The sequence below is a fragment of the Neopsephotus bourkii genome, unplaced genomic scaffold, assembly GCF_033783945.1.
Source record: "Neopsephotus bourkii isolate Nb327-2 ecotype Australia unplaced genomic scaffold, CSIRO-AGI_Nbou_v1 NB_1292, whole genome shotgun sequence".
NCBI classification, from domain to species: domain Eukaryota; kingdom Metazoa; phylum Chordata; class Aves; order Psittaciformes; family Psittacidae; genus Neopsephotus; species Neopsephotus bourkii.
Window position 1 is genome coordinate 7,857,283 of NW_026901776.1, and position 24,500 is coordinate 7,881,782.

The 24,500-nt window shown below is 37.5% G+C and overlaps 1 protein-coding gene and 1 long non-coding RNA gene across 9 annotated transcripts in view; one reads left to right on the top strand and one right to left on the bottom strand.

Annotated features, from left to right (window-relative positions):
* The window catches only part of BIRC6 (baculoviral IAP repeat containing 6), a 172,331-nt gene that overhangs the window by 113,509 nt on the left and 34,322 nt on the right, over positions 1–24,500 (top strand). For all 8 annotated transcript variants that reach the window (XM_061365881.1, XM_061365887.1, XM_061365889.1 and 5 more), the window contains 3 exons: positions 922–1,139; positions 3,455–3,619; positions 5,329–5,497. In XM_061365881.1, the coding sequence (XP_061221865.1) occupies positions 922–1,139; positions 3,455–3,619; positions 5,329–5,497 (552 nt within the window). The remainder of the gene's footprint in view (positions 1–921; positions 1,140–3,454; positions 3,620–5,328; positions 5,498–24,500) is intronic.
* On the bottom strand, positions 12,973–16,058 carry LOC133218953 (uncharacterized). Its single transcript, XR_009727309.1, has 2 exons — positions 15,021–16,058; positions 12,973–13,886 (listed from the first exon to the last, which is right to left on the bottom strand). It is a non-coding gene; the product is annotated as an uncharacterized LOC133218953 (long non-coding RNA).

A 24,500-nucleotide genomic window follows, 5' to 3' on the forward strand; every position in this document is an offset into this window, starting at 1 on the left:
ACACATGTATTTAAGTTTAAACATGTATTTCATCTTAAACATGCATTTCAGTTGAGATATCAGTATGACAATACAGATTATAAACTCTAAGAATCAGAGAGAAAATATACTTAGAATGAAAAGCAAACTTCTCAACAGAGTTGGCTATTTTAAAGTATTTTCAGTTTTCAGATATCTCTATATATGCACTGGGGAAGGAATGTGAAATGCATGGCAAAATACAGAAAAAAATAAGACAGTCCCACATCTGAGTATGTTACATTAATGGTTCGCTGTTATTTGAAATGTAGCTTTAAAAAGAAGTAATTTTTGTTCATAATGCTGAAGGGTTAAAAATTTAAAATAATTCTACTACAAAACATGCAGCTCATTAATTAAAATGATGTTAGGATTTCAGCACGCACTCCGCTTGAGCAGCATCATGAATTGGATTGTGTCAGTGACTTAATTCCCACTTTAGGCACATGAATATGGGAAAAAAAAAAAGACAGACTGCAGCTCCATGTTAGCTGACTGTGTGCATTCTTTAATTTGCTGTAGTTGGAATTTTACTTTTTTTTTTTCTTTAAATTAGTCTAAACCTCCTTTGTTTTCTTAATTCAGAAATAACAAGCTGAAGTGTCGTCAAATACAGGAGTATGCTCGCTGTTACTCACAAACTGAGTTTTCCCTTTGGAAATGGTGAATCAGATTTTGTAACTTTGTTTCTTAACAAAATCCATAAGAGAAATTAAAAAATACTCTTTCTTCTACACTCTTCCCAAGCTGAAATTTCTTTGTGAAGGTAGCTCACTATATCCAAATGTTTAAGACCTTAGTAGTTTTCTGGATGTGTTTCTTACAGATTATTGCAGAGATTAGCAGGCTGTACTGAACTACTGAAAGAAAATATGGGTTTGATATTTTTCTTCTTCAATCTAGGTCATATCCTGCAGTCTCCTTCAGCGAATGTGCTTCCAACTCTGCCATTCCATGTGTTGCGCAGTTTGTTCAGCACTACACCATTAACTACTGATGATGGAGTACTGCTTAGGCGCATGGCACTGGAGATTGGGGCTATACATCTTATCCTTGCTTGTCTCTCTGCTCTAAGCCACCATGCACCAAGAGTGCCCAACTCTAGTCCCAACCAGGCAGAGGTAAGTTTAGCAGCAGCATTATTGTCACTGAGAAGTAGTAAGAGTTTTAACTATAGAAAAGAAAATAATCCCATCGCTTTCATTGTAGTTTTAATTTCTGCAGAGTTGGCATTTGAATGAAAAACAAAAATAATTGAATAGAACTTGAATAAGTAATTGTCCTTGCATGTTGCAAATGAACATAATAATCATGAAATTTAACCAACAAAGAAGGCTTGTCATGAGGCATTAAGGTGTAATCAGTTTCTTCTATAGGACCTTCTTTTTCAGTTATGGGAGGCATAATGTTCAATGGATAGGGGTTCCTTAATCCTCATTAGATAGCATGACCTCATTACCTTGTTTAGTATTCATCATCTAAACTACTGGCTGCAAACTGTTTCCTCTTAAATGCCTCACAAACAAATGAGTTCTGAAAATTAATGAATAAATGCAGCAATTATTTTATACCCATTTTACTGATGAGTAAATGATATCTAAAGACAAAAATTTCCCATAGGGTTCAAGATCCAGAGTGAATCACCAAAATGAAACTTTTTCAAGGGTGCTTTCTGTATTATACATTCTATACAGAACATATATCCCCTGGGTTTTTAAGATTCTGAGTTGCCATTTCTGCATAACACTCCTATTGTCTATGAAAGTGTTTAAAAAAACTTCATGACGTGCCCTCTTTAGCATTGTTGTGGCAGAGGCTTGCACGAAAAAGTTCTTTGTGGCTATATATGTCTAGGTAGCTGCAAAGTACTGGGCTGTCTGTATTTTATCAGCTGATACTGAGGGGCTGAGCAAGGAAGAGATACAGCTGTGCCTCAGAGTAATTCACTTTAATGACCAGTCAAACTGAAGGGGAAGTTGAGATGCTCTGCTTCTGATGGGGTATCAGGCTACTGGCACATTAACGCCTTAAATTTTTGTGCTTTTGGAGGGAAAGGGCAACCATTAATTTTTATCTCTGCTTCAGTTCTACCATGACCTCTTACACAGCTTGCTTTCTCATAATTTGTATCTGTCAGGTGATAGATGGTAAGTTGAAACTAGAGATTCATAAGGCCTGCACTTATATTTCTGGGGCCAGGCTTTCCCTTAAGTGCTTAAAGTCAGTGCTTACGACAGTCCTCTTGAGTTTTAAAGGCATACCATTTTCATGAGTGATGTAATGAGCAATGTCTACATGAGAGTAACCGCACAGCTGTTTCATCACCAAGATGCATTACATTCCCGCTATAAAAGTTAGATGGTGATTCCAGACTGCTCTCAGTATGGTACTTCATAGATAGTAACTTTATTTACTGTTGTGGTAATTTCATATGTCATTTCTTTTCCTTCAAATACAACCTTTAACAAAGTTTATTGAAGAAGAACGGAACAGAAAATGAAACTTCAGAGCTGTAAATCAAGTATTACAAATTAAAGTTGGGCGTCTACTCACATGCCTGGTTTCCAGTAAGGCTAATTGTTGCCCAGTAAAGAAAGTAGCAAGTGCTCAATGCTCCCAAAAATTAAAGTCACTTGTTTAGGGTGCTGAATATGTAACTAGGAAAACATTGATTAAAAAGTGCAGATCAGATTTTTTTTTTGTTTGCATCCTTTTCACCAAATATATGGTAAAATTTAAAAATTAACATAAGTACTTAAATATTTATAACAGCCGAACAATATTACATTGAGTTACGTTAGTAAAATGCAGTGAGGCAGACCATTGGAGAAACCTGAACAAGCACCTTTGGAAGAATGCATTCTCTCAGATGATTTTTATGGACAAGATATTTCCCCTGCCCCCTTACCTGGAGAGGAAATATTTTGTGTTTCAGTGCTATACATGTAACTTAAACCTCTTGCTATTTGGGGGCGTTTGTTCAAAATCAACACATGCTTGAGCATCTCAACATTTCATTTTTGTGCTTTTGGTAACATTTCTACTCCCATCCCCTTCGTTCTGAATATGTTATTCAACTTGACTACATGCTAAACAGTAATAATTACAGAGCTGTGATGTTTACCTTGATACTAAGTAGCATTCTGATGCCTTTCATCATTTAAGCAGTAGTAGTACCTTAAAAGAAAACAAAAACGGACTTACGGTTCTGGTCAAATTGAAGAACCACTGACAACAATTTAGGGCTGATCTGTACTGGAACTCCATGTATGTGGCAACATCTTTCCTATCTAAAGCTTTGAATTTCACTGAATCCTGATGATATCTTTATGATGCTAATAAGTTGGGATTACATTCTTCTGCAGAACAAAGGTTTTCTAAAGACAATGTTCTTAAGATGAAAAACATGAAATGATTGTGACTTTTCTTAACTTAGCCGCAGGTGTCAAGTACACACAACACTGCATCAACAGAAGAACAGCAGTTGTACTGGGCCAAGGGTACAGGCTTTGGAACAGGCTCCACAGCTTCAGGATGGGATGTTGAACAAGCTTTGACTAAGCAAAGGCTAGAAGAAGAGCATGTGACCTGCCTTCTACAGGTGTGTAATAACTGTGTACATGACAAATGGTATAGATCATGTTTTGAGTGGGGCTGTTTTCAAACATCACTAGGGTGCTGCATAAAAAAGACCAGTGTGGGTAAGCCCGCCAGACAGTCCTGAATAGACAGTGAACCAAGAAGCATTCCACTGTGTTTCCCTGTAGCTGTCACATACCTCTGTCAATGTTGCTGCATTCAATCAAAAGTAAAAACTGTCCATTAAAGAAGGAGAATGTGGGAACAGGTATTTTGGGCTTTATGCCAACTAATCTTACCTGTTCATTTCTCACATATTTTTGGTCTGCTTCAGGGAAATGCCTGTGGTTGTTATTGGTGCTAATGAATGTGTTATATCAGTATAAGAAGACATCACTCAGGCATACTGTAATACCATGAGTATGTCAATTAAATGACAATAGGAAATCAGTAGTAAAAGTCTGCCTTCCAAATGCCTCATGCTAAGGAGAAGAAAATACTGCATAATTAAGCTTTTCAGTCCATTGTGAAATGGAACCAACCCCTGTTATCTTAGGTCAGTGTAGGGAAAATGAGATTCTGTCTACTCGTGAAAAATTTCATTCACAGAACTGTCACCTCAGATGCATGAGCTACACTCACTGCAAGGGCAGAGCACAAAGGAGATGAAATTTTGAAAATGCCATGACCTGACTGATGAAGTTATCATTTTGATATAATCAGTTATTTCAGTCACTGTAGATTACGAGGCACAAGTATCATGTCTTGCAAAAGTAAATCAAATAAAATCTGAAACAACTTTCCTAAGCAAGAAAGTGGAAAATCACCTGAAGTAGCTCTCAACAGAGCTTCTAGGCAGTGTTTTATATTATGCCATCCAAAGGTCTCTTTTCTAGAAAGGTTGTTTAGAGAAATTCTGTTGTATGGAGATGTTGGTAAGATGCTGCAGCAAAATACCGTGTTAATGGAGTCAGAGCAGAAAGGGAGTGAAATAAAGGAGAAAAGGCTGAAAAGATGAATAGAGCCCCTGAGATCTCAGATAATACAGCCTTTCAAGCCTACTTGGTTTTAAAGTAAAACTGCACAAAACAGTCCCATGGGAGTACATTAGGCTGTACAGCACATGGTCAGGACCTGTGAAGGGAGGAGCACAGGTGTGCAGCGTGAGGTTACTCCCACCTTCACTGTGGGGAAGGTTGCTCTTTGTTCACTTTAGCAAGAGCCATGCTCACAAGTGGTTGTTCCAAATAACTGTCATGCTCACTGTAACTTGTCATTTTGTCTGTAAACCCTGAAGTTCCATCCAAAAGGAAGTTACAAATGTTTCTGAAACATTTGCAGTAAAAAAAAAGTCACCACCAGCAAAACACACATCTTTAGTTGGTAGTTGGTGTTCTAAAGTGAATAGGACTCATCAGCTACATGTCTCAGTGTGAGCCTGCAAACTCCTGCTTTGAGTAACTCCAGCAGGTTTGTCAGAATTCATATTACTTGACTTCTAAGGTAATTCAGAATTATGATATTTATTTAATTTTATCATTAGCAAAAGTTGTAATCATGATCTAATAACTGCATAGAATTTCTTCTGAGACATCTTTGGGACTGCTGAACTAAATACCAGTTCCGAATTGGCAAAATAGCTGCTAAAGTATTGTGGCATCCTCCTTAAGGGAAGGAAGTTGGTTTGCTTAAAATAGGTAAGTTTTGATGACATATTTTTGTGTATTTCAGGTTCTTGCCAGTTACATAAACCCTGCAGGGAGTACATCAAATGGGGACACTCAAACTAGCCATGAGGGTAGAGGACAAAACAGCACTGCTCTTCCATCCGTTCTCCTAGAGCTACTCAGTCAGTCTTGCCTTATCCCAGCCATGTCATCCTATCTCCGCAACGATTCAGGTAGTGTGCCATTGTCTCCTTCTAATCAAAGTTAGCTTAATTCTGTCAAATAAGCTATTATATGAACAATAAGTAGTTCTGGCTCTTTTGGAATACTTGCCAATTTAGAATTGTACTCATGGAACATTCACTTGAGCCTTGGCAAATGAAATGATAGTGTTTGTTAAAACACTCATTTGTTGTGAAAGTTCAAACTTTATTGTTTTAATGTCTTTTAAAATTTAAATTCTTAAACGGTTGAAACTAACAGGAAGATGGTATTTCTATCTGAAAAGTTTACATTTTAATTGTTCTACAGAAGATATATGGAGAGTACTTTATACAAGACCACGAATCTTATTGTGAAGAAGAATTATAATTCTGTAAGAAAAATGAGCAAGTATATGCCTGAAGTTGTAGTATTAGGGGAATTCTCTTTTATTTTGATGAAAGCTCTTTCTTGTTTGATTAGGAAATACATAAATAAGCCTTTTATCAAAGCTGCAAAGTATTGTTTGGTGTGTTTTTTAAAGGGAAAACAAATGAGTTATGTTGTCATCACAGTTCTACTCATAATTTTAAAGCAAAGATGTTTTGATCGTTTTCATCCAGTATGTCGCACCTTAGTGTGGAAGCCATTTCAGTGTACACGACAGCATCAAGCAGTATGAGTTAAGCAAATGCCCATGTGGAGCTCATGGCAAAACCAGCAGATTGGGTGTGTGATTTGAGGTCAGTCTCACTACATGACAGGCTTTAGTGGGAAGATTATTGATAAGCATTTTTTCTTCAGGTAACTGTCAGCCTAAAGTTCTTGAACACTGCCTGAGCCTTAGGTTGGATTTTGGTCAGTTGCTTAGTTTGTAAAGATTGATTTAATCCTTAAGTATCAGAAGGAGTTGCTCCAAATCTGAATAATTTGGGTTTGAACCTTATTTTTCCTGCCCTATAACTGGTAAAATGTCTTATCACATTACTGCAGTTCTCAGATTTGGATGTCAGTTGTAGGGTTTGATGATGTGAAATTCTTATAGCTTCTTTTTGAATTACACAGTATACTTTATCTCCAAGGTAAAACAGAAATCATCCATGTCTTGAGTATTTACAAAGCTATATAGGACTAAAGCAAGAACGTAGCTCTCTTAATCTGTAGTAGCTAGGGCATTACATAATCTTGTATGATGGAATTGAAGTAGTCTAAAAAGTCTGCTGGGGCCTTGTAGTAAAAATAAAAATAAGAAGAGGTTTCATTTGCTGGTCTTCAGCATGACATCTCTCCCTAATTCTGCAATTAATTTCTTGCTTCTACTTTGCATATATTACAGTGAGGAAAATGAAATATGTAGCTGTGTATGAACTTATAGTCCAGGCTCATTATCATAAACAAAAATGTGTAAACCAATGAAGTAATCTTTCAAACAGATACTCGTAAATACTTCTTTGTTGAGGTAAAGAAGGAAAAGTCATTGAAAGACCTGGCAAAAAAATGCTTTATTATCTGAAGGATGAAGCTGTTGGTTCTGAGCTACAGATGAATCACGGCTGTTGAAATTGCTTTTTGCTGTTTTCGGTAGAAAAAAAAGTATCTGTCTGTGTAAGTCACCTTTAACTGAGAAAGAACAGTCAGATACTGATAGAAGAGATGAGATATGTGGCTGGTAGTGACAAGTTCAGACAAGTTTGGCTTTCGGAGACCATTTGTTTTGCCAAAGTACAAAGGAAAGGCAAATTTTCAGTGGCAAATGTTTGCTTTAGGTATGTTTTCCAGTGCTGTATTACTGTTATTTGTGGTTGGCAAGAGATGCTGAAATGTTGTGCTTGTGAATTGACAATTAAAAAAGAGTAAACAAGGGAGATGCTTCCTGCTTTTTCATAAATGGATGTGTACCTCTTAGTGTAGCAGCTAAACTACCTTAAAGAAAAGCAAATCCTTGCTTTTCAGCAAAAAGCTTTTAAATTCTCTTCTCATTACAAATTCACAAAGCAAGAGATTATTTCTGTTGGAATTTAGAACTGTAAAATCTGAAGGTGGTTTTTCTTTGTTTGATCCAAGCGGTAGTCTTGAATGTTTCCTGATGTATTTGTTCAGAAGTCAATGCATACAGCTATAATTAACAATGTTCTTCTGGATTTAAAAAAAATAATAATAACTTTGCAGGCTTATATCAGTCAAGCTTGCCTTTGAAAACGTAATAGGCTATCAGTGTGAGAGGGAGGATGACTTATGGAAAGAATATCTCCTTTTCATGAATGTTTGAGTCAGATGCATTCAGTTTGAACTGAGTCCCTGAAAGCAGTTTGTCTCAGTGATAGCCATGCATAATTCCAATGCAATAATTACTGTTTTCGTTCAAAAGCAGAGAAATACTTCTCACATTACTGAGTGTGTGCTGCAGGTGATGCTGGGGCTTTCAGTGCCACTAGCAGAGTATCCAGAAACATAGCTAACAGATGCTGTCTGTCAGAAGAGAGACACAGGTTGAGAAGCTCTGGAGCTCTGTTAAGTTCTGGTACAATGGTCATAAGATTGAAAAATTCATTTAATCTGTTTATGGTTGAAACATTTAAATTGTTGAAGCAGTAGAACAGATTTGAGTCTTTTCTGTTAGACCTGGTCTAATTTCAGGCTTCTCTATCTTGAGTATCTCTTCTTCAACAGGGCTGAATGCTTACCCAGGGAGTGTAGGAAAGGAAACAGGATTAGTAGTAACGCTCGCATACATGGTATTCTAATTTTGAGACCAGTGTACCCTCTGCTGCCAAAAGGTACTTTCAGGGGGAAGAAGTGGGTAACTATCTTCTTCCTGTAACATGCTGGACTGTGGAATTAGGACACTGCATAAGGAATGCCAATAGAGTGTTCCCGGGTTCTGGCACCCCAGCAGGAACAAGCTGTGCTGGGCACAGCGCTGACGGAAAATAGCAGTTTTCAACAACTCTCTAGCTTTCTCAGACCTGAATGGGTGCTGGTGGGACCAGTTAAAGGCTACCCTTATGCTTTGGAGGTACTTCACTCAAGTTTAGATTTTGCTGTCAGTAGTTGCAGTAACAGTGATCTACACACACACACACACACACACGTTTCTGTCATATGCATAAAATGATGTGGGAGACTTTTTCTGTAAAAGAAATATGTGCAGTGAAGCTGCAGATAGGCTGTTTGTGTTTGTTGCAAACAAGTGGCTGATGCCACTGTGGTGATACAAGATAGTGAGCATTTTGGTATTGATGAGAATTTCATATTTTGTGTACAGATGCTCAGTTAGGTACAGGTGTGATACATCCAGCTTGCAAAGTTGGCTTGGCAAAATTCATGAACAGTTCCAATATCATTATATATAATTGGCCCATGTCACAGTTAAAAATTTATCTAGCTTTTTGTTGTTTAAATATGTTTCACCATCCCTGTGTAATTTACCCAAAATGTACATGCACTAGATTGCTATCTAGATTTTTCTAGGTAAAAGGAATACTGATCATGTAAGGAGTCCTCACATAACATTTAATCTTTTGGAAATCTCCTCACCTTGAAGCAGATCATTACAAACAAGATTGCTCTGACACATTCTGCAGCTTCATCTGCATCAGAGCAAGGTGATTGTGGAGTCCTTGAAAGCTGTGAACTGACCACTTCCATTAAGTTCTATAACTGCTTTTTTTAGGTTTAGCTGTCTATGAAGGACTTTGCTTATTATGCAAGATAGCTCTAGTCACAAGGAGCAATAGCTGCTTCATCTTGTTTCTTGATCATTTTTTCCTGTGTTTGTTTTGTATCTTGTTATGGCATCACTGTGGCTTTTTTTTTCCTTTGTAAAATGAAAGGCCATAAGTTTATCTTAAACATGATGAGTTGTTGGTTTTTTTTATTATTATTATTACACTTGTGTTTATTCCTAAGGACTTAATTCACATTTACCTTTATAGCATTGATGTCGTTCTTCTATATTGTGGAACATCTGGCATGTATTTGTTATGATATTTACACCCACTTGACACCAAAGGTTGTCATGTCAAATCTTTTCACTTTTGTATTTTATATATAGGACATTTCATTTGAAAGAGTTAGTGCTGTAGAACTCTTCTAAATGTGAACACTTCTCTCTGTGAACAAAATGCACAACAATAAAATTACAGTGTGCAACAAGAGGTTCCCAGCAAATGTGTGACTGTCAGATTCTAACTCAAGTACATGGCTGTCTTGAAGGCCTAGATTTTGTTAAGTAAGAGCTACTTGACTGGTGGAGCTAGATTTATGAAGACTAATAAAAGCTAGTATTTACAAGTGGGAAAGGAGAAGGCAGTAGTTAATGAGGTTTACAGAGAGAAGGCAGTGGAAGGAAATCATGAAACAGAAGGAAAATCAAGTGACTTCCAGGACAGGGACTGTCTATTTTGTTATGGGTTTGGACAATAAAAAGCACAGTGAAGTTGGGATTTATCAGTGATACCACAATATTAGGTAGAATGTTCATGCTTAAAAATATACTTGTACTAGTTTGTCCATAAACTAGTATCTAGGAAACCCTGAGATGACTTAATCTTATTTAAAGCTGAAGAGTGCAAGAGGTTTTATACCACCTGTTCCTTGGAAGACAGACCTCATTGCAAGTTGCAGAATTCTCTCTGGTTGAATTCCGAGGCCTACAAGAAGCAGGCAATACTGTGATTTTAGCTGGGGTTTTATTGCATACTCCTCTCTTAGAAAACCTTCCTTCTTTGGTGGACAAAGTTTCCATGTGATGCTGTCAGCGTAGTGCATGTTGTTAGATTAGCTCAGTCTTCCTTGGGTTTGACTGCTGAGAAGAGATGACGCATTTCTATGTGAGAGTTTTACTAAAAGGATTGTGTGTACTGACCAGCATGTTCTACTTTGTAAGAGTCCAGTATTGCTTTTCATGAACCTTTCATAGTTTACCAAGTACTATCACACTCTGGACTTGTGGATTCAGTAGCAGTTGTGCTGCTTTATCCTGCTGTCCAATACCTCATTGTGAACTTCATTTAGTAAGTTCTGTGGACAAATCTGTTGAAGCTGAACACACTGAATTCTTTTTTTCTGCCTCTTTTGATATACCTTTGTTAGTTAGTCCATTGTAGTCATACTTTTCAGGCCTTGCCTCCTTACCTCAGAGCTTAAACTACACTAGATGGCCTAATGAAGTATGGCATTTCTTTCCTACTAGTCATACTTATTTTGAAGGCATTATATGGTGTTGCTCTACTGTTTGCAAAATAGTCCAGTTCCACTGGACTGAGTAGGCTGAGTAGTTTGGGAAGTTTGTGTCCCCTTACAGCTGTCTGAAGTTGGTACACTGAGCTCATTCAGCTGAGGGTGTACTACATCTTTATTCATTGCTGAAGGTGTAAAGGTACTACTGTGATGAAAAGGTTGAATCATCATGAAATTCTGCTTTTCCATAGACTACTGGCTTTTTACTATGTTTAATAAGAGGTAGTTGCTGTTATGATAATTTATGTCTTGGGCAACATCATCTAGTGTGGGGCATCCTTGCCAATGGCAGGAGTGTTGGAACTAGATGGTCTTAAGGTCCTTTCCAGCCCTAACTATTCTATGATTCTGTGTTGTTGAGATTCTTATGCATATATTGGGTTAAATGTTTAAGCACCAGAGCTGTATACTGAGCTCATTTAGCTAAGGTAAGACTTAGGTCTGCATGAGTGTAATAGAGGACAAGTATTACCTTGTTAAGGGAGGACATTAGACTTCTGTTTTAAAACAAAATATAGCTCGTATGCCAGGGCAATCTCTAATGGTACTATTACCCTTTGACTTCCCTTAGAGGGTCAAAGCCTTTTACTGTAAGTGAAATTAAAAGTACAGTGGCATTTTAGATAGACAGTATATAATTACTGAAATTAAAAATTCCACTGTTTTTCATTAATGTTAATGAACTCATTCATAGGAAGAAGGAATGATGCTGAACCTTTGCCACATTTGGCTAAAACTTTGGGTTTGCTTTTTATCTGTTTTACTGTTGAAGTGTTTGCAAAAAAAGGTGCAGTGTCTCACTCCAGTGCTGATGTACTAGTTGATTCACAATTTTGAGAAGAGAGCTATGCATTGAAATGACATGAAATAAAACTGTTTATTTATTTCACAGAATTGACAAGTTTTAAATAACTTCAGGATCAAAACAGCAGTCATTTCTACCTGAATTTCATATTTCTGTTTAGTTTTCAGGTTCTTGTAACCTCTCATTTTAAGACCCATCTCAAATATCCTTGTATTATGAGATTAATGCAATAATATCCATAAGTATGTTGATATGAAGTGCATTGAAAAATTTAATAATGTATTGACTCTATTCTGTAGTCTTAAATAAAGATGAATAACCTGCATAATTCCTGTAGAATGTAGCTTAGTTTTATAGAATGCTTTGGTGGTTCATGTGCTAAAAGTAAGTATAGAACACCAGAGACTTCTGTAGACTGTAGACAGTGAATAAATTTTGTCTGCACACTCTTCCTTCCAGCGCAGCCTCAGCTCTGTTTATCAGTTCTTCTGGTTGAGCCAGTATTGGTTCAGAGTACAGAACCAGAATATACCATTGTCTACCTCATTCATCCTTAAATCAGTATTACAGAGTAGTTTCTGCAGCTGATGGAAATCCCATTGCCAAATTCATTCTGTTCAGGCTCCCTGATCTTACTTTATGCATGTGTTTGTTTCATAGTGACTTCCAAAGGCTCAGTTGGTTTAGCAGTAATGAGGTTGTATACAGTAATAAGCTATCACCTATACAAGGGATGTATTGCTCTGCTTTATCAATTTATGGAAGGGCTGGATGTAGCTTTGCAGTCTAGGAGAAGGAACTGAAATGATTTTTCAGAAATGCAGCTCCTCCATTGTTCCTCTGTGGCACGTGTAATACTTAGAAGGGTATTTAATAAATTCAGTGTTTCCTTTTTGGTTTGGTTTATTTTATTTTATTTTTGCTCTCTGTGTGTGTTGATTTTTTTTTTCTTTTACTCTGTTTTTAATCCTAAGATCCCAAAAGTAGCTTTTCTTTTAGAAGATATATGCAAGACGTAATAATATATACAGAAATCTTCTATGATCTCAGACTGCAGTCTGGATCCAATTCAAAGACATACATAGATGTAATTTAAAAGGTAGAAACAGTTTCATCAGTTTCAGTAGATGGAACATGCATAAGAGCTGCAATTCTGGACCTCAGTCATAAATGGTACAAAAAGGGAAAAATCTCTTCAGAACTTGGTCCAGAAACAGAGAGTACACTCTTCTGGGCAGAGATGATTAAACCTGTTCCCCATACAGTACCATGAATCCTTGTGCGATATGTTTTATTTCACTTGAATATTAGCATTAGGATGAAAACGTGAAAGTGGGGGTTTTTGTACTTATGTTAAACACATTCTAAAAATGGCAATATAAAAAATGTAATTTATGATTTTTTCATATGGAGAATATGTATTGGTGTGCCATTGTAATTATTAATATTTCTTAAGAGAAGTACTGAAACTATTCTTTATTTTTTCACAGCACTTTAAAGGATTTTTAATTAGGAAAGCACATTGTCAATATAGCATGATGGTTTCAAATACAGATTCGGGAAAGACAAGAAAATCTAACCTTTAGCTTTCCACAAGACTAATAAAAATGCTATGGAATATAGTCAATAGTTAAAATTTTATTTGTAATATTACAGTTTTTGGTGTAACAGTATTCTTGTTTCCACACTTATTATACATCAGTGTAAATTATGAGCCAAAATTATAGTAATCTAAAAAGAAAACCTTTTTGTCCATTTTCTGGTCTCAGCTATGAAGAGACATGTTGCACAAAACCATAGAAAGCATCATGGGGCTTGCTTATTTGTACTTATATATTTGATTCATCTCTTTCTATGTTTTCATTGCTTTCAGTGCTTACATTTCTTGCTTGTTTGCTGACAATCAAACAGTTCCATCTCTGTTTCTGTTATTTGGATTTCATCTGTTATCAATGAGAAGTTGAATATCATCTGCCTTCATTTACGTAATTTAGCACCCTAGCTGGGCTCGCAGATGCGTGTAGCAGTCACTGAAGCAGCGCCCTTAGACACACACTTTGCTCTGGAATGGTTTTGATAATCTTTTCAGACAGTGGTGGGGTTTTGTTTTAAATATTTAAAATTCATTCTTACCATCGCTGGTCTTTGCACGTGTGCTGTGCAATTGATGTTCAAAAATGTCATCAAAGTGTGGTGTAGATGTACACAAAAACAATAACAAATAAATTGAGCACAGTTCCAATAATCCCAAGCAGGGCTAAAATAGATTCTTCTTTTTCCTCTTTCTCTTCTTGCCTTTTTACATCTTCCAGCGTTGTGATGGCAGAGGTCCCCATTTTTCCTGCAAATACCTTCACCAGTATTCTGGCAGCTAGCTAGAAGAAAGAAAGCAAATGATATATCTGGTCTGACAAACATGCGAGCTTGGTCTTTTTAAAAGCAATTCTGTACTTCTGTACACAGTATTTCCTGATGCTCGGTTTATTGAGTTGTATTCATCTTTTGTTTTGTTTTTTGTATGTATGTGTCCATGTTAAAATTAATTGTTCTGTAGATTTGATAGGAGTGAAAAACAGCTTGATGCTTCAAGCCCAATTAATATGATTTACTATGAAAGAAATACAGAATTTGTCTTTAGCCAGCTAATGTATTTCCTTATAAAACAGGGAATTGATGAAGGCAGGTATGTGAGCATTGTCAGATACCCGGAAATGCCTGGGGAGATTATGTGAATTTTCAGCTGTTAAATATTTAACTATCACAGTACAAAACCAGTTGAAAATATTCACATCTGCTGTCTTTGAACGTGAAAATAGCCTCCTTAACACAGTATCACAGTCTTTTTTGATCAGTGAACCCTAAGTAGGCAGTTGTGAGTGAGATCTTATCCTTTTATTTGTTTAATGAATCAGCTTTTGGACATCCATGCAACAGTAAACATTTAACAGAAAATGTCTGTCTCTTCAAATATAAAGGTTGCTGTTGTTGTGATTATATATGCTTATTATTGCAGTATGCCAAAGGACAGCAGTACTTTCATAGTAGTAAAATTTTATGCAGTATAAGAAGACTTCAGATATTTAGATGCGTGTATGATTTATTACCTTTTCTGTTGCAGAAGTGAGGTTTACAGGTCATCTTTATTAATTGCTCTTGTACTCTTAATTTACGGTCAAATTTCGTGTAAAAACATCTTTCCTCTAAAATTATGTTCATTGGCTGAGTGGCTGAGAAGTTGATCTTACATGTAATCTGCTATGCTGGTTTAGCCCTATTGATCAGAAATGTCTAGCCTTAAACTAAAATTTGATTGTGATTTCTACTAGTTCAGATAACCCGCAATTTACTGAACATTGGCAATCATATTTTATACTGTAATAGCATTTTTCTCTCCTGGCAAGCATCTGTAATCATTAGAGATAAATGTATTTCTGCTATGAGTCTAAATTAAAGTCATCAGCTCAGATAATATCTCACAGAAAGGTAAAAAAACCAAAGATGTTTCTTACCCTACATTGCATCAGGAATAAAATGTCATCAGACATGCTTCTTACTCGTTGATTCAGTGGCAAACCAGGCTTTTATCTTCATGAAGAGGCTGCTCTCCTCACGCAGACAGACCAGACAGGAGCATGAACAGTTCCTTGATGAAGTTTATCGGTGAGGATAATAATGTTATAGAATCTTCCAAATGACTGGCCTTCTCTCTCGGTAATCCACTAAAGCAAGTGTAGTCGAAAAACAGTAAACCCCTTTCTGGTAATGATCCTCACTGTTGACTAATTCTTACTATAACTGAGGATTTTTTTTTTTCCTTAGATGATGCAGAGCAGTTTGATGCATGCTGTTCGGTTTTGTTTTGGGGAGAAAAAAATCAAACCCCACAAAAAAAAACCCCAAACAGCTGCTGGGTTTGTTCAGTTGTACTTAGTTATTTATTAAGACTTCAGAAAAAGCCAGCCTTTGATTTACTCTGTGGCAGCCGTCTGAAGAGGCTTTCTCACGTTGACACGCTGTAATTCCAAATGCAGCGAACTGCGAGCAGTCACACTATGTAATTTTAGTCCAGTCTGAAAAAGGATGAAAAGAAGTCTGCTTCACTGGCAGTTGTGTGAACGCTGCCACACACCTGCATTCAGAGCCTCCGGAAAGAATTCCAAGGTATTCTTCGGAGCATTGCATAACTTAGCCAGGCAAATCTGAAGAGAGGAATGACAGTGGCTTTAGTTGCACACTGTGGTGAGCTGTGACATTGATTAAACATGCAGTTGGCACTTGCTGAATAAAGAAGGAGCTACAAACCACCCTTGCAGACAGTGAGTTGCATAACAATGTGCGATGGCTCTGCTGTTTCATTGTCAGGCCCTGCACATTTTAATCCTGTAGTACCAACGCAGGAGAAAGTGTGCAGTGTAAGGAGGAGTAGAGTTAACTGTACTTCGGGGTTTGCTGAAGAACTGCTGCATGACAAATGGTGACATTAAGGCATTCAAGCTGAAACAGTGTTTCTGCCTTTTGTCTCTTTATGCTTTGTTTGACAGGCAATTGTTTCTATGGGAAATGCTACTTCTAACACTTTCCCTTTTTATTCGCCACCCAAAGAATGCAGGCTAGTGTGCAATTAGTGAAAACACAGGCTTGCAGAAAAATATTCCTGTCGTGATTTCATAGGAAGAAAACCACAATGTTTTTCTAGGTAAATCAGAGGGGTATATTTTGCCTGCCCTATTGGAAAAGCAGGGGTGGGGGGAGCTCTGTGAGGTCTGCTCTTCTTCCCAATCTCTTCAGATAAAAAGCCACAATTTTAATAACCCCTGCAAGTAGCTGTGTTCCAGATTTTTTTTATTCAGTCACTTTAAGCTAGGAAGGCTACCAGTGCTGTGTGTTTTCATTGGTACAGCGAAGCTTCTTGATAGAAAGGCAGCCACATTTTATATACATTGGAAAACTCATGGTTTTAAAAATGCTTAAACTATCAAGCAGTTCAGAATTGAAAAGTACAAAAAGCTTATGCATATGAAAAATCAAAACATAATTCATTGCACTCAATTGAAACAGTAGGAATGGAACTAGAAATCTTGATCACTTTCCAGGACAGCATATTTTAGAAATTACAAGGCATTGTGTGAAATTCAGTTCTTAATAATCTTTTTGTGAGAAAGCAAAAGAGGGTAAAATCATTGCTTTGAATATTTCCATTTTATAATTAATTTACTTACACATTACACTTTGTTTCTCATTTTTCTAAAGTATCGCAGTACATTTGTTAGATTCTCAATAATGGACAAAACTGTGTATTTTTTATATGTGCGTTATTTGAATGTTATTTGAATGGTCTTGAAGTACCATGAGTTGCATGGTTCTTGGGCATGAATTGCTCTTTATCCTGAAAGTAATATTGCCTCAGTAGAATTGTTTGTCTCTACAAGAATTAAGTAATTAGGTTAAATCTTTCTAGCATTACTTCCTTAAAATGGATTTTAATATGTCTATGTGGTCCTTCATTTTAAGCTCTTCTCTTATTCTGAAAAGGCTGCTGCAGCTTCAGTTGTTCTGGAATTGTTTTCTGCATATGTATCTTGAGTGTATTCCCGTATTCATTTAGATCCATTCAGAGATACAAGGATGGTGAGACTTTCACCAGTGTATTCTGAACCATTCACATTGCTGAGAGCACGTCACAATAACCAAATTTTTGAGTCATTGTACAATATTAACCCTCTAATGTTAAAAATCAAACCATTTCCTTTGTGAAATTGTGCAAAGTGCATCTTTATTGATTAATGATGCATTTGGAGGGTAGGAATCTGTCACCTCAGCAGGACAGCCATATAAAGAGTCAAAGCCAACAGGAGAATTTCTTGCAATACTATCAAGTGTAAATAGTGCCAGTAAACTAAATTCAGCAGCTCCACTGCAAATAGCCAGCTAAATAAGATGTATCCACAGAGAGCAGCACAAGATTCAGAGTATTATTTTGGCCTGGTTATTGCCATGGTTGATGTCTGGTATTGGTCTGCTTTGTGATGCAGTTGGTGCTTCAGTGGCTAAGGTGAACCCAGGGAAACAAATCTCTCTGGGTTCCCTGTGCATGCAGTCCAGGGGGAGCAACACATCCTACACCCCGTGATTCAGATCCAGTGTTTGCTATGGTCCTTGATTGGAGCCATTTGTCCCTTCCCATCCTTCTGCTGTATTGGTGTGCATGTCTGCATGCACATGCCATGAGCTGGTTTGGAAAGCAGACCCAGCCAAAAATAAATCTCTAGCACAATAAGAGGGGTAGGACAGTAGCTGCTGAAGTTGTCAGTGCTAGCAAAGAGCTGCTGTTTAGGAAGAAAGAAAGGTTGTCAGGCTTAATATTCCTCAGTTACAGGACTTCATCTATGTTGGCTGGAAGGTGGTATTTACAAATGAATTCCTTATAGTGACAGTGCATTTCCAGTATGAAGAGAAAACTTCATGAGATTTCTCACTAGTGAAGTAATACAGGTTGATTTGAAAAGGCCTTGATTTACCTGCAATAATTGGTATTTGAAAGGTGGGGAGATATTTTGCATTTTCTGAAAAACAGCATCAATTTAGGAGTACATTTTATACAAGTCAGTAGTAAAACCACCTGTTTCAGTGTAAACATTACATGGTTACATAGCATTTGGGTTCGGACACATACAAAAATGGCCTAAATTTAAATCTGTTAGGTTCGTCTAGGTGAACTTTCAAGCACTTAGTAAGACTTTGGCAATTCCTTAGTAACTTGATTTATGTGATTTATGTCGTATTTGAAAAGCAGAACAAATTCTGTTAATTAGACGCCATTCTGTTCATTACCACTGGTGTTTGAGCATTTGTATTGCACAGGAATAGACCTTAACCAATACAAACATATGTCATATTTTAAAGGTATTCATACTCCAAGAGGAAGTTGTCAGGCTGTCTTGTAAAAACTCAGTGGTATAATTCAATGATTTACAGCCTTGATCCTTAGGTGTTCATTATCCTTCTATATGCTACTGCTGTGAATAATGTGGAATACCCATAACATCACATTTACAAAAGGAACATGTATTTTTAACCATGGTATAAATTTTTATTTTCCCCATGAATTTTCACAGATCTGTATAATTTTTCATACAGTTTAAGATTATTCTATATGCTATGTTTTTTTTTCCTTAAAATAGCATGTTTTGCGTCAGATATTGTTTACCCTTATAGAGAGCAAATGCTCTGAAGAAGAATGCAAGTTAAAGCAGAATGTAAAGGAATATTTGAAGGAGAAAATGGAAGAAAAACTGTAAAGAGCTGTCTAGACTTAAAATATGTTTAGGTTAAAATGCCATCATGAAATCCAAACGATCATTCATAACATCGGCACATGAAGATGGTTTTCCCTTATAGTTGCTTTGCATTCCCTTAAGACACAGGAAACTACTTGAAATGTAGTAACATGTGCATCCTGTAGGTGATGTGTTGTGGTTTTCTCTGACAACCTCCACAGACCTCCTTTTATGAGATCTCACGCTTTTTCAGTCAAATTGCAGAACAGCAAACAAGGCTCTGTCTGTTGGGAGATGGAACAGTATGTGCACATTAGGATGAACTGGTTTGCTTTGCGTAAGTGAGAAGTGGATATCCCCGCTCCTTCCTGCTTCCTTCAGGTTTTGTGTTGTTTTGGGGTTTTCCTTTTTTTTCTGTCTCCAGAGAACTAGGCAGAGCTACTGTCTTCTTTGTGAGAGCTGTTACCCTATTTTTTATGATACAGATTGATGTGTTGATGCCCTTGAGTCCACAGTGATGGGCATGGCCAGTTTGAGCTAGGATTCAAAGCATTTTTTTACTCTTCTGTTGAAAAAAAGAGGAAGAACTCTGATCGTCTGTAGCAACATAAGTTACAGATTTCTTTCTGTTCTTCACACCTCTTTCATGTGTTTCATTTTGGTATTGGCATGATTATTTTGAGACTTCAACTATGTGCCTATGTCTTGTTTTCCCTCTGACTGAAGAACTTCAGTGCCTTTTGGTATTGTCTGGGGTTTTTTTCCTGATTTTGTAACTTGGTTACTGATTCAGAATACCCTTGGTAAAAAAAACAATTCTCTCAGAACTAACAGCAGAAGTTTGCTCTGGTTTGTTCCCACTTGTCAGTCTTCACTTACCAGAAATTTACTTGTTTCAGTCTTGTGCACCTGCTTTAAAATAGTTCTGTGTTAAGAAATCAATTAAATGGTCATGGAGTAGTACTGGTTCTTCTGCCACAGCCCTTTCAACACCAGCTTCTCTTAGCACCAGTGAAGCCCAACCACTGCTTTATTGTATGTCAGTAGGGTCAGAATGCACTCTGGTATTTTGTCAAGATAAGTGGTAAGTTTGACAGTTAGTAATAGTTCAGGAAAACAGACCCAGTCTGTGTTTGGAGGGTGTCAAGTGCAATGTCACACACGTGTTTTGAGGGAACTATTTTAATCACACTTACTGAACTGAAGCAACTCAGAAGTTGGTGACTGAATGTTCCTGAGTTAGAAGTGAGGGTTTCAGCCCCAACTGTGTGTGGTGACCTTCTGGATTTGGTAGAAAGGAATAATGGAAAAAAGGCAAGAGGCTTTTTTCTCTTGTTCAGTCTCTAGTCTCACATGGGACATCAAACAGTCTTCATTTTGTTCTTCTTCACTGGAGTCAGAAAGAATCTCGTGTATGGGTATTGCACCTTTAAAAAGCAGTTAGTAACTTTTAAAATGGTTCAGTCATGATTCAGTGCTGTTCTCTGCAGCTCAAGAGGTTTTTGGTCAAAGACAGTGGGTACCCAGGACTGTTTCTTGACCTTGGTTTGAGTGTAAGTGGATGTTGGGTCCTTCCTGGGCAAGGGGGAAGCAGAATAGTGAGAACTAGACTAGTTCTCATCCTAGACCAGGCTAGTGGCTCATGGAGAACAATACTAATGTAAGTTCTTCTTTCTCTAAAGCCCTTAAAGCATCTTACCTTGTGAGAAAGAACAAATTTTGTCCATACAAGGCTTCAGATGACTATCTTCAAAAAAACAAAATACCACCATCCCAGCTTATTATTTTGCCACACTTCTTTCCTCTGATTTGTCATCTTAGTGTTGGAATGAGAGGATGAAATTGTTATCTCAGGAAATCTATTATTTTCTATTGAAAAAAGTTAATACATGCTTATTAGGTTTTCAAAACATTTAAAGTAGTGGTCTGTTTTCTAGTAGGTAGTGCTTTTGGAGTAGAATTCTAATAATAACAGCATTCTTTTTAAATGTCAAAACCAATTATCCATTTGAGTGGTAATAATATAAAAGATTTATGAAAGAACAAATTGTAAATTTGTACTTGTATCTCTACTGTGTTGCAGAAATCTGTTGTAATTTATAGGGAGTAATTATGAAGTATGCATTGAAGCATCATGGCATTGACATCTTTGAGAATTAAAAACCTATTTGTTGGGAGGAATGAAGCAGCTTAGACTTGGCTTGTAATTGGGTACTGGATTCCAGATAAAGCACTTAGTCCTTTAAAGACTGAAGTTTACTTCAAAGAGCTAAACAGAAGTATTTTTTTTTTACAAATCTTTATTTAGCAAAAATCACTGAGAGGCTGTAATTTCTGCTTCAGTCTGTACTGCATGTTGTTTTATATGGCTTTTAAACATAAATCCATTAACCGGAGAACTCTTCATTGATTTATACAACTGCTGGTGGATTTTGCAGCTGCATGTACAGAGCATAGTTCAGACAAGCTTGCAACCTCTGGCCCCTCTCACTTGATCAGTCAATTAAAGTGCATTTTACCTTTTCCAGGGGGAAGGGAGTTTTGTAGGAAAGAGAGTCTAGAAATCAGGTGAGAAATAGGAAGGGTAAAGACCAGATTTCAGAGGAGTATCTTGAGTCTCACCTTATTCTTTCTTCTGCTTCTCACCCACGTATCCTTTATCCTGTTGGCTAAATAGTGCAGAGTACTTTTCAGAAAAGCAAGAGTGGGCTGAGGTTTCATGGTCTGTTTGTTTTTATGAGCCTTAAATCACAGTTGGTTTTGGTTTTGTTTTTTTTCCCAAGTGATGACTAAGCCACTGACGTTGCTTTACAGCACAATCCTGAAAACATAAGTTACTAAGGTTTGTTCCTCATTCGGAGACAACTGTGAGTTTCTGGGTCTCTGGGGCTACAGGATAACACGACTGTCTTGAAAGAGTGAGCGACAGAGTGCGTGTGTATCTGAATCTGCCTGCCAAGGACCTGTGAGTTTTTACTGTTTACCTTTGGGAACTTAGACAACACTGCCGGTACTAATGTGAGATACACTTTTTTGGCAGACCTTGATGTCTTGTACTCCACTGTGTAATGTGTTTTGTGTAAAAGGAAACCAGGCAGTCCTGTTTGCCCTCCTCCCTCCCACAAATGCGTTATCCATGTTAAGAAGTTTTCAGAGAAATACAGTTAGATGCTGATGCTTGATGCAATGATGTGTACAAGCCTACAAATCATACATGAGATGCAGCTGGTGCTCATTTCTGAAGTTAGTTTCGGTATGTTTACTTTGAATTATTCACTTGAGAAATAAAAGGTGGAGTCTGTTTGCTTCAAAAGCACCAGGGTTTGGCCATAAGTGTTCCATGGGAGTTTGTCTGCCAGTAGATTGTCACCATCTTGTCATAGCAGTATAATTTAAATTTCAGGAAACTGAAGAGGTCACTGACATGACAGTTCAGGGCACAAAACAGTAATGCTTCTGCCTTGTTTAAAGTGGAGGGAGCATTTAAGCTTTCCTGGTCCATTTATCTCGTGTTAAGGTCCATGACTGCTTCATTTGGAGTTCCTTTCTTCCCTTCATTAATTGTAAGCCAACACTGATAGCTGTATCCCTGCTTGTAGGACAGGATTGGGAATCTAGACTGGTTTTCCCTCTGAGGGTAGTTGGTAAAGACATTCAGCAGGCCGTTTAAAATCAGAGAAACCATATTGTGTCTTTCAAAATTCACAGAATAAATGTTACAGGGCCTGCCATTCAGTCTTATTTTACTTTAGTCAGTACATCTTAAGTGGTTTTGCTTAGACTTGGAAATCATGGTTTGGAATGTGAGTGCTGGGTGTCTGGAATACATTGCTGTGCAGCACCGCATCCTACAGACATTCACAGACTGTACTGGAGGTATTAAGAATTAATCTTAACAATGATGCCTCTCATTACGTACAGACTCAGTCCTTTCTGAGAGGAGACCGTACCACCAGAGGAGAATGTGACAGTGCAGGAGATGTCCTGTGCTTCCGTGGGGTGACACAAAGTGTATAATCTGCTGCTTTACTTTTGGGTTTTTTGAAGCTCTCATGCCTTCCTGGTGTTTGTTGCTAAAGACACAGTAACTGCTTATGGGGCACAAATGCTGCATTAGTTACACACGGGACTCCTGAAAGGAGTAATTAAAGTAATGCATCTTCTTTCTTTTCTGTTTTTTTCTTTTCCTCCCATATTAATAGCTTTGTTGACTCATGGCAGCACAGTTTGATAAGCTGCTAAAACCTGTTGACTAAATCAGCAGCCCTTTTCTTTCAGTTCATGTATAGAGCAGATTGCCAGGGTTAGTTCTACACATTTTGACTTTGCCTAAGAACCAGCTCACTGTACTTTCAGGGAAGGGTTTTGTCAGATGAGGTGTGTAGCTGAACTTGCATTTGAAGAACTTGCTGGAACATTGAGGTGAGAGCCAGCTTTCACTCTCACCAGTTGAAAGTCTCATTTGGCTGGTCAAGTGCTCGGTCTTCATTATTCCAGGCCATAACAGTCTCACTTGTCTTTTATTTCTTCTGGGTTCTTGTTTTCTCTCCTGTTTTTTTTAATGAAACATTGCAAATTTCCTGACGTTTCCCATATTCTTATGTAGATGCTTCCCATTCATAGTATTTCCTTTCTTATTATTGTCTGAGGGTATTCATAGTATTGAGTAGGTCAAAGGAAACAGATCTCTGTGGCTGAAGGAGTTAGTCTGGGAGTTAATCTATGGTAGATTACACCAACACAGAAACTCTGTCTTTTTTAATACTATTTATATCTTTTTGCGCTCTCCAGAGGACTACTTCAAGCATGGCTCATTAAGAAAACAATATTATTTTCTTTTGAGTTAGCCTTTAGTGGTATACCATAACATAATGGAGGATGATCCGTTTCAGTAAGTGTTGCAGGAACTTGCATGAGGTTGCATGGAACATGCAAATTCCCCTATTCCACAAGGCTGGGCCATAGAGACAATTCTCCCCATCATATGTGGTTTCCAGTTAAGCTGGTTGTTAAATTTACCACATAACTATTTGCACTCCAAGGCACTAGTAGTATGCAGGGATTGCAAGGGGTTACCTTTCATTTCACTTTGATTCAGGAAGGCTATTAGGCTTGAATTTTTCTTCTCAGCCTTCACTTTGTGTGTTTACCAAACGCCCATCTGGGTATTTAAACAACCAACTTTTCTCTAGAATGCGCACTGAAGTGCTGAAGGTTTTCTTGAGTATGTACAGGGGCTCTGCCACCTTGCCCAAACAAAACAGATATTTGAGGTAGAATGAGATTCTGAAGTAGTCTCCTTTCCCTGAGGACATGATCTTGTAGGTGTGCTCAGACATACGGAAAATTGGCCATAAAGCACAGGATCTGCACGTCCTTTCATTCCAGTAACAATGTCGGTATCCTCTGCTGACAGTTAGAAGAGAAGGCCCAAATCTTGGCTGTTTTCCATCTGCTGAGGTAATGGTTTAAAAACACCCCACAACTTAATTATCTAATTTTGAATTTCCACGTCGATTTCTGCAGCATGTGCAATGAAGTGGCAGGTTTCCATCTCATTTTCAATTCCCATCTTGCTCTGAAATGCTAGTGACTGCTTTATGGGCTGAAAGGGGTAACGCTCAGACTTATGGACCATTTCAGGGTGGCTCCTTGCCCACTCCTCTGCCAAAAATAGTGAAATCACTGTTCCCTTCTCCAGTGCAGGGATGA